General features: G+C 34.3%; 1 protein-coding gene and 1 long non-coding RNA gene across 2 annotated transcripts; both read left to right on the plus strand.

Annotated features, from left to right (window-relative positions):
* The first annotated feature begins 528 nt into the window (after nt 1-528).
* On the plus strand, nt 529-8,940 carry LOC141769605 (uncharacterized). Its single transcript, XR_012594318.1, has 2 exons — nt 529-615; nt 8,682-8,940. It is a non-coding gene; the product is annotated as an uncharacterized LOC141769605 (long non-coding RNA).
* LOC141769604 (nuclear factor 7, ovary-like) lies at nt 6,227-7,824 on the plus strand. The gene has a single exon (XM_074638846.1). The coding sequence runs from the start codon at nt 6,318-6,320 to the stop codon at nt 7,764-7,766; it is 1,449 nt and encodes a 482-aa protein (XP_074494947.1). The 5' UTR covers nt 6,227-6,317; the 3' UTR covers nt 7,767-7,824.
* Nucleotides 8,941-11,438: the final 2,498 nt, after the last annotated feature.

Here is an 11,438-nt window from a genome sequence, read left to right on the forward strand (position 1 = left end):
ACACTTTCACTGAGAAACTCTTCCCATGGTTCCTTATTGGACTGGCTGGTGATGCTAAAACTGCTGATATCAAAATCTGTCAAACTGAGATTCTCTGAGATGTTCAGATACGTTGGTGTTAGTTCAGACAGAAACTGTTTCTCTGTCCTGTCTCTACTGTCCCAAATGAATTATGCAAAACTGTTTTCATCTTCCTTTATTGTTTAATGTAACCCATTTTAAAAATATGAACACAGAAGTAATTTCTTATATCTGAAATTCATTTTTCGGAAATACCATGAGAAATTAAGAATTTGTTGTTTAGCAAAAATGTGTTGAAGACGGTAACTAAGATTAATCCACAAGAAAATATGGCTACAAAATCTGTATCACATCATCAGGAGACAAACTTTAAAGATTAAAGCTGTTAATTATTCTGGTTATCAGCATCTTGTTTTGAGTCAAACAACATTATATCGTAGTTTCAACCATTAGTTTTAGTTTTTGATATTTTGTAGGATCTTCTGATGAGTTATTTTAGTTTTGGATCTTTTGTTTTAATGGTGTTTTATTTTAAGATAAGATAAAACTTTATTCATCCTGAGGGAAATTGCTGTGCAGCAGTTGCAACAAAAAGTGAGAAAAGTGTAAATATAAAAAGGGTTAATATAAAGTCTAACAATATGGTGTAAATATAATCAAAAATATATACAATGCCAAAATCAAGTCAACAGAGTGGATCATAAAAATATAAACATGCTTTGTTTCAGTCTTTAATTCTTACAGAGCTTCTTCAAACTGTATATGATATTTTTTGTAGTGTATACATGATCAATAATATGAATGATAAATGACAATGTCCAGTTTGTGATCAAAATAAAGGAAATATCAGCACTACAATTTAGTTTGATGTTTTTTTTATATAAAATTTAAATCCAATATATCTTTATAAAATGTACATCTTGTAACTTTCCTAGTGCTCTAGGAACTACACTGTGCCAGACCCGCCCAGCCTGTTCGATGGCCACGTCTGGCCCATGTGTTTGAAACACAACAACATCTTGTGTCGAGCTTTTATCTTGTAAAGATAAAAGCTGTTAATTATTCTGGTTATCAGAATCTTGTTTTGAGTCAAACAACATTATATAGTAGTTTCAATCATTAGTTTAAGTTTTTGATATTTTTGGGATCTTCTGATGAGTCGTTTTAGTTTTGGATCTCAACATATATCAAAAATAACATTCAAATGGAATAAAAATAAAGTAAAACTGGTCAAGGAACAAGAAATAAAATATAATAAATGAATGAAAAAAGAAAAAATATATACATATATATATATATACAGTATATATCACATAAATTAAAAGAAACAGTGCTCATCTCAAATGAATTTGTACATATCAAATAAAGAAAATAATTTGACAGCTTTTTTAGTCAGTCATAATGGACAAAGATTTACTTAGCAGTCTTAACTCATTCTTCATAGTCAGACAGGGTTTAGTTTTGAGTTATCTGCATTAATGTATAAAAATGTACTTAACCCTCCTGTTTCTTCCCGTCCGTCGACCATGCAACTTTTGTCTTCCCGGGTCAAAATGAACCCGGTCTGGTTTGACTTTTTATAAAGCATACAGTATAAACTATCACCCAATTCTGTGTTTCACCTTTTTGGCCAACTTCATTCCTAATTATTAAGTTTTACACTTTTTGGGGGGAAATTAAGGTTAATAAACTTAATTTCCGTGAAATTATACCAAATGTTTTAGTATAAAAAAACAACCAGATATTGTGAATTATTTTGACTAAAGTTATTATCAGAGGAACATAATGTTGATGTTTTATCACATACTGGTATATGTAAACTTTTAGTCAGAATATTGTTTTGAGTAGGCAACCATCAATGTTATTTTTGGGTAATTAGATTAAAGAAATCCATATTTATGATATGATGGAGTTTGAAAACGGGTCAAATTTGACCCGAGGACAACAGGAGGGTTAATAATAGTAAAATATTGATAACAAAATCCAAATTCGGATTCGCAGCAAAGATACCAAATTTGACCATTTTCTCTCTCAATGGTGACAGCTCAGTCCTCTTGGATTGTAGCCAGCTCTGCATGTCATTCCAGAAAAACTTCACTGATTCACAATAAAAAAAAAAAAAAACACATGTTCCAAACTTTCAATTTCACTTTCACAAAATACACAGTTATTCACATCAAAGTTAAATCTCAGTCTCAAGAATTCGTTCGTTTGGTAAATCTCATTCAGGATTTTGAAGTTCACGTCTTTCACCTTAGAAGAGAGAGAGGGAATGAAATATATCTTCTCCGTATTATCTTAAACTCTTCAGCTTCAAATTCCTTGAAAACATAATTTCTCCTGACTGGGTTAGTGAAGTATTCTCTTAACAGAATATTACTAATAACTTTGTTGGTAATCTTGCCGTCACACAAATCAATTCCTTCTATACAGAGCTGTCTTAGACCAGGGGAGATATCTGAATACAACATGTCTTCTATCACTATTGATCTAAGGCAGGGGTCAGCAACCTGCGGCTCCGGAGCCACTTGAGGCTCTTTAGCTCCTCTCCAGTGGCTCCCTGTGGAGTTTTAAAAATGGAAATGAATAACTGTTTTTTGTTTACATTTTCATTTTTATGTATCATTGTTGTAGGTCTAATGTACGACGGTACGACAGAGTATTAGGGCCACATTGAGGAAAAAAAATAAATCTGAGATTTCGAGAATAAAGTCATAATATTATGAAAATAAGGTCATACGTTTACGAGAAACAAAGTTGTAATGTGAGAATAAAGTCAGAAGTATACGAGAAAAAAAAGTCGTAATATTATGAGAATAAAATCATAATATTATAAAGTAGTAATTTTACGTCTTATTTTATTTTTTTCTCGTAAAGTTCTGACTTTATTCTCGTGATATTACAACTTTTTTCTTGTAAAGTTCTGACTTTTTTCTCGTAATATTATGACTTTATTCTGGAAATCTCTGATTTTTTTCCCCTCAATGTGGCCCTAATACTCCGTAGTACATTTGCACTTTGGCCCTCACTGCATTAGACTTATATGCTATATACTTAGACTATAAACTGTGTTACCTTCATCACAATGCTCAAATGTTTTGCAGCACCAGACAGATTTTTTTTTTTTCTTTGCCTAAAATGGCTCTTTTGATAGTAAAGGTTGCTGACCCCTGATCTAAGGGAAGCTGGTACGGCTTTTATCTTTCTATTATAGTTCTTAACGGTACATTGGATTGAGAACTTCTCACAAAACTCTACAAGTTTCCACTGCCATCCATGAAATGGGCTACAGCCCAAATCCCTTTGGATTTCCAAACCACTATGTACACTGATATTTTACTCCACAAAATGTATCTATTGTTCCACACAGGTGTGTTATGTGGTGTAAAGTTATATTTGTAAATTAACTTCCAATAGAGGAGCACTTGCTGATGGAAAGCAGAAAGTTTGACAATGTAAAAATCCCATCGGCTTTGTGATTCTGACTTCCAGGTTGGCCTACATTAATTCATCATCCCTGCACCGCTCTATTTGCTTCTGTAAAGACACATGACTGATTAATCGATTGGAGAAACAACCTCATAGCAGCCTGATGACGGCTAAATAGCTGAAAACATGTGAGGAATAAATGAATTGTGCAACTTGTTTAATTTAGATGGAGTTGTTTTGATTCTCACACTGGTCTGTACCTCACTGTGTGTGTTGTCAACATTAGAAACAGTCAGAAATCACATTTAAAAGATGGTTCAACTTTACCCTCCTACAACTTCACTGCATCATTATAATCTCATATAAAAACAAACAAACAAGCAGAATCATGTCAGTTGTTGATCAGCTTTGTTAGTTGAAGTCGTAACAGTGTGTTGATACTCCAGTCTGTTCTAGACAGCCTCACTGAAGAGAGGGAGCACTGAGGGTTGTATACACAGAGATGTAGTGATGGCTGTCTAAACTGACCTTAAGGAGCATTAAGATGTTCACTATAAAGATGTGTTTCTTTAAACCAGTTGAGTCAGTCAGCAGGACTGTATAATGCTAACACAGTGTATGAAGGCTGTAGAGATGGATAAGCATTTCCAAGAAGACAACATTGTTTAAAAAATGATTTCACTTTTACATTTGATTCATTCTGTAACCTACTGAATGCAGTTTTCAGGGACAACATGCTCACATGTGCATAATGTCATCAACATTACTGAATGTACAGTATGTATACAACATGTGATTGCATGGACACATTTTACTTCCCGTAGACACCACAAGACGGAGACAAAGTCCACGTTTTGTTGCTCATTTTGAACACTGAACATTTTATTTCTGTTACTTATTCACATGCATATTGTTGTTTGCTGCACAGGTTGATCAATAGTAGCTCCTCTTAGTAGTTTCTGATAGATTTTTCTTTTAATCCATATTCTCAGAATTATATCTCAGACATGAGTCTTTTAAGCTCTTAAGAGTCCAACATTAATTTTGTGCTGCTGTACCATCATCATCAAAACTCATGAATGAATGAATGAATGAATGTATGAGAGAGAAAATGTGCCAGAAAGTAAAACAAATACAGTCAGGTTGAGAGACTTTATGTAGATTCTATATCATGATTATTATTTGTACATTTACTGTGACACAATGTGAAAAACAACAGTCATTTTAGTGAGTTTTCTCTTTTTGGAAAATACTCTCAAAATAAATTGCACAGACATTTGACCACTTTGACTTGTGATGAATAGGAGAATAAGCAAATTACAGTTTTTCTCGATTGTTTACACACATTTTCTGAAAGCATGCCTCATACTCTCAGAACTCTACACACAAATCAAAAAACACACACACAATGGGCAAAACCCCTCAATTCTCCTGCAAAATGAAACTTTACATTCAAAACAATGTTATTTCTTCTCAAAATGGTATTTTGTTTTCAAATGACACACACAAACCATCATATGAATAGACATTTATAAGAACCAGTTGAACACTGATGTGCTCAATGTAAAACACTATGATGAATGGAAAACACTTCTTCTCCATTCATCATAATGACTTAGGCCTTTTTTTTGTTCAGTGTTACACTTACTACAGACAGTACATACATCAGTGTGTTGTAAAATATTTTAGAATATTGTTTTTATACTCAGAACACACAAATACACGATAACAAATATATTTGATTTCCCCCACAAAAACAATGTACACAGTGTACATCCCAACCAACACAAAGTTGCACATACAGTGGTCTACATACAAAACAACAGAAGAATTTACTGTATACAGTTACAGTAAAAAAAAACGAAAAAAAAAACTATGCTGCATCCTCTCTTCTGTTTCGGTCTGGCCACAGCACCTCATCCACATCACAAGCAATGTTTGCCCTTTTATGCTAAAGCTCTGATTGCTAATTGTAACACTGTGTGACAGGTGTTTGCCCATGTGATGAGTCAGTGTGCATAGTAGGGCAATTGACTTTAGAATTTTTAATGACAGTGTGTTCCTTGTGAAAACGAGATTTTCTTCATGAAAATTGTGCCAAATGCAGAGAATTGTGTGTAGTGTTTTGAAAAAAGTGTGTTTTAGAACTGAAATTTGAGTGTAAAGCAGGAATTGTGCTTGTAGTTTAGCAGAATTGGTTCAAGGGGTTGGTGCATGAGTTACATGTTGTGGTCATTGTGTGTCAAGTACCAGTATTTGTGTGTAAACAATTGAGAAAAACTGTAAATGAAAAGTAAATAACAAGTTTAATTTGTATAAGTGCAGATTTAGAGAGTGCTATATATTTAGTCCAACTGGATGAAACTAATAAAGTCATGCAACTGGTTTAGTGTCAGTCAGCCTGTTGAAATGTTCAGTCCTCGTCAGACTAAAACATTACAATCATCTCCTTGTTTTTGGCATTTTATGAACATTTCTATTATTTATTTAGCGAAACAAAACAGGAGAAGTCACAATTATTTATATATATTTTGCATTTCATTTTGTTTTGTTTTTGAAAATTGATTATAGATTATAAATGGTATTGTTCTTAATCAAGAGGAAGGTGTTGAACTCTGAATGACATCCTGACACCATCTGCTGGTAACATAATGACATGGCAGCATTTCCTGATAATAATTCACCCTGTGACAGAGGTGAGTGAAACTGAAAATAGATTTTGACATTGTTGATCAGAGCTGAGACGCCATCACAGGGTGTGAGATCTCTGCTGGAAAACACAAGTTTGGATTATTTGAAGCAATCAAGAGACGGGACAGTAACTCGGTGAGTCTTGCTTTTGAAAGACAATTTAGATACCAAGACAAATGGCTGAGAAAACCGCTCTTGTTGAAAGTTTCCTGAACTGCCATGTGTGTTCAGAGACTTTCAGAGATCCTGTGTCTCTGAGCTGCAACCACAGCTTCTGTTCAAGCTGCCTGAAGAAATTCTGGGAACAAACTAAAAACAAGAACTGTCCCATTTGTAAAAGAAAGTCATCTAAAGAATATCCCTGGGTGAACTTTGCACTGAAGGAACTGGCTGACTCGTTTGCTGAGAGAAAGAAAGCTGGATCATCTGAGACAGGAAAAGAAGAGAAGAAGGTGGAGGTGGTGTGTAGTAAACATCAAGAAGAGACTAAACTGTTCTGTAAGGATGAAGAGAGAGCTGTGTGTCCTGTCTGTGAGTTTTCTCTCCACCAGAGTCACAAGGTGGTTCCTGTAGAACAAGCAGTCAGTGACCTGAAGGACCAGCTGAAATCTGACTTAGAGTCTCTACAGGACAAGAGGGACAAACACAAACAAGTAGAGAAAACATACGATAAAGTGATTCAACACTCCAAGAAGCAGCTGTTGTCCACAGAGAGGCAGATCAGAGCAGAGTTCAACAAGCTCCACCAGTTCCTGAAAGAGGAAGAGGAGTCCAGACTGGCAGCTCTGAGGGAGGAAGAGGAGCAGAAGGGGAAGACTATCAGCAGAGAGATGAAGATGATTCAGGAGCACATCTCCTCTCTGTCAGACAGTATCTCTGCTGTTGAAGAAGACCTGCAGAAACACAACGTGCCCTTCCTCAGCAGTTATAAAGACACTCAGACCAGAGCCAGAGTCCAGTGCTCACTGTCAGATCCACAGCTGGTCTCAGGAGCGCTGATAGATGTGGCCAAACACCTGGGCAACCTGTCCTTCAGAGTCTGGGAGAAGATGAAGGACAAGGTCCACTTCAGTCCTGTCATTCTGGACCCAAACACTGCAAACCACTATCTCTATCTGTCTGATGATCTGACCAGTGTGAGACATGGAGACACAAACCAGCAGCTTCCTGACAATGCAGAGAGATTCACTAAGTATGCCACTGTTCTGGGCTCTGAGAGCTTCAGCTCAGGTAAACACAGCTGGGAGGTGGAGGTGGGAGACCTTCCTGTCTGGCTTGTAGGTTTGGCTAAAGAGTCAGTTGACAGGAAGGAGAAGAGATATTCCACACGAAAAGATGGAATCTGGTGTTTATTGCATCGCAGTGGAAAATACATTGATGTTGTTGGTGAGACAGTCAGAGTGAAGAAGAGTCTCCAGAGGATCAGAGTCCAGCTGGACTATGACAGGGGGGAGGTGTCCTTCTACGACCCTGAAGACATGACTCACATCTACACTTACAGAGACACTTTCACTGAGAAACTCTTCCCATATTTTAATATTGGAGCGGCTGGTGATGCTAAAACTGTTGATATCAAAATCTGTCAAACTGAGATTCTCTGTGATGTTCAGACACGTTGGTGTTAGTTCAGACTTTAATCTGACTTCACTGTCCGTCTAGATCTCATTGAAATAATCAAGACAATCAACAGTTATAACAGAAATAATATTTACTCAATACTTAAACTGCATTACATCATCAGGTCTTAAACTTTCATACAGCTCCAAATCAGTTTACTTATTAACCTGGTTATCAGCATCTTGTGTTTAATCAGACCACAATATAACATCTGCTGTATCCACTATACCAAACACTTTGTTTCAGCTGTGTGATTCTTTAAGGGGAGACTCTACAGGTGAATAGGGTAAAATATTTAACTAATAGATATCACCATGAAACTCCACCAGTTGATTAGTTTAAATATGCAAATGAGTCATTATCTAAATATAACTTTGGGTGAATTTAGGAGAAATCTACAGACGCAAATAGACAAAGTAGTCAAATTAACTCCAATCCCAAATGAATTTGTATTATTCAGAAATTGTTTTTCTCTACTGTCTCTACTGTCCCAAATTAATTAATATTCTTTTATTGTTTTAATGCAACTCACTGTAAAAACATGGACACATAAATCATTTCTTATATCTGAAAGTCATTTTTGAAAATACCTTGAGAAATTAAGGATTTGTTGTTTAGCAAAAATGTGTTGAAGACGGTAACTAAGATTAATCCACAAGAAAATGTGGCTACAAAAACTGCATCACATCATCAGGAGACAAACTTTACAGATAAAAGCTGTTAATTATTCTGGTTATCAGCATCTTGTTTTGAGTCAAACAACATTATATTGTAGTTTCAATCATTAGTTTTAGTTTTTTATGTTTTTGGGATCTTCTGATGAGTTGTTTTAGTTTTGGATCTCTTGGTTTAATGGTGTTTTATTTTGAGATGAACTTTATTCATCCTGAGGGAAATTGCTGTGCAGCAGTTGCAAAAAAAAGTGAGAAAAGTGTAAATATAAAAAGTGTAAATATAAAGTCTATGACAATATGGTGTAAATATATACAAAAAAAAATACAATGCCAAAATCAAGTCAACAGTATGGATCATAAAAATATAAACATGCTTTGATTCAGTCTTTAATTCTTACAGCGCTTCTTCAAACTGTATATGATATTTTTTGTAGTGTATACATGATCAATAATATGAATGATAAATGACAATGTCCAGTTTGTGATCAAAATAAAGGAAATATCAGCACTACAATTTAGTTTCATGTTTTTTTTATATTAAATTTAAATCCAATATATCTTTATAAAATGTACATCTTGTAACTTTCCTAGTGCTCTAGGAACTACACTGTGCCAGACCCCCCCAGCCTGTTCGATGGCCACGTCTGGCCCATGTGTTTGAAACACAACAACATCTTGTGTCGAGCTTTTATCTTGTAAAGATAAAAGCTGTTAATTATTCTGGTTATCAGCATCTTGTTTTGAGTCAAACAACATTATATAGTAGTTTCAATCATTAGTTTAAGTTTTTCATATTTTTGGGAGTTGTTTTAGTTTTCAATCTCAACATATATATATATATATATATATATATATATAAACAACATTCAAATAGAATTAAAAAAAAAAGTAAAACTGGTCAAAGAACAAGAAATAAAAAATAATAAATGAGAAAGAAAAAAAAAAAAAATATATATATATATATATATACATACATATATATATAAAGTATATATCATAAATTAAAAGAAACAGTGCTCATCTCAAATTAATTTGTACATATCAAATAAAGAGAATAATTTGACAGCTTTTTTAGTCAGTCATAATGGACAAAGATTTACTTAGCAGTCTTAACTCATTCTTCATAGTCAGACAGGGTTTAATTTAGAGTTATCTGCATTAATGTATAAAAAATGTACTTAACCCTCCTGTTTCTTCCCCGCCGTCGACAATGCAACTTTTGTCTTCCCGGGTCAAAATGAACCCGGTCTGGTTTGACTTTTTATAAAGCATACAGTATAAACTATCACCCAATTCTGTGTTACACCTTTTTGGCCAACTTCATTCCTAATTATTAAGTTTTACACTTTTTTGGGGGGAAATTAAGGTTAATAAACCTAATTTCCGTGAAATTATACCAAAGTTTTTAGTATAAAAAAACAACCAGATATTGTGAATTATTTTGACTAAAGTTATTATCAGAGGAACATAATGTTGATGTATTATCACATACTGGTATATGTAAACTTTTAGTCAGAATATTGTTTGAGTAGGCAACCATCCATGTTATTTTTGGGTAATTAGATTAAAGAAATCCATATTTATGATATAATGAAGTTTGAAAACGGGTCAAATTTGACCCGAGGACAACAGGAGGGTTAATAAAAGTGAAATATTGATAACAAAATCCAAATTCGGATTCGCAGCAAAGATACCAAATTTGACTGTTTTCTCTCTGAATGGTGACAGCTCAGTCCTCTTGGATTGTAGCCAGCTCTGCATGTCATTCCAGAAAAACTTCACTGATTCACATTAAAAAAACACATGTTCCAAACTTTCAATTTCACTTTCACAAAATACACAGTTATTCACATCAAAGTTAAACCTCAGTCTTAAGAATTTGTTTGTTGGGTAAATCTCATTCAGGATTTTGAAGTTCACCTCTTTCACCTTAGGAGGGAGAGGGAATGAAATATATCTTCTCCGTATTATCTTAAACTCTTCAGCTTCAAATTCCTTGAAAACATAATTTCTCCTGACTGGGTTAGTGAAGTATTCTCTTAACAGAATATACCTAATAACTTTGTTGGTAATCTTGCTGTCACACAAATCAATTCCTTCTATACAGAGCTGTCTTAGACTAGGGGAGATATTTGAATACAAGATGTCTTCTATCACCATTGATCTAAGGCAGGGGTCAGCAACCTGCGGCTCCGGAGCCACTTGAGGCTCTTTAGCTCCTCTCCAGTGGCTCCCTGTGGAGTTTTAAAAATGGAAATGAATAACTGTGTTTTGTTTACATTTTCATTTTTATGTATCATTGTTGTAGGTCTATGGTACGACGGTACGACAGAGTACTAGGGCCACATTGAGGGAAAAAAATAAATCTGAGATTTCGAGAATAAAGTCATAATATTATGAAAATAAAGATGTAATATTATGAAAATAAAGTCATACGTTTATGAGAAACAAAGTTGTAATGTGAGAATAAAGTCAGAATTTTATGAGAAAAAAAAGTCGTAATATTATGAGAATGAAATCATAATATTATAAAGTAGTAATTTTATGTGTTATTTTATTTTTTTCTCATGAAGTTCTGACTTTATTCTCAAAAAGTTCTAACTTTATTCTCGTAATATTAAAACTTTTTTCTTATAAAGTTATGACTTTTTTCTCGTAATATTACGACTTTTTTTCTTGTAAAGTTACGACTTTATTCTGGAAATCTCTTGATTTTTTTCCCTCAATGTGGCCCTAATACTCCGTAGTACATTTGCTCTTTGGCCCTCACTGCATTAGACTTATATACTATATACTTAGACTATAAACTGCGTTACCTTCATCACAATGCTCAAATGTTTTGCGGCACCAGACAGATTTTTTTTTTTCTTTGCCTAAAATGTCTCTTTTGATAGTAAAGCTTGCTGACCCCTGATCTAAGGGAAGCTGGTACGGCTTTTTATCTTTCTATTATAGTTCTTAACGGTACATTGGATTGAGAAATTCTCACAAAACTCTTCATGCTGT

This window comes from Sebastes fasciatus, chromosome 6 (assembly GCF_043250625.1).
Source record: "Sebastes fasciatus isolate fSebFas1 chromosome 6, fSebFas1.pri, whole genome shotgun sequence".
NCBI lineage: Eukaryota > Metazoa > Chordata > Actinopteri > Perciformes > Sebastidae > Sebastes > Sebastes fasciatus.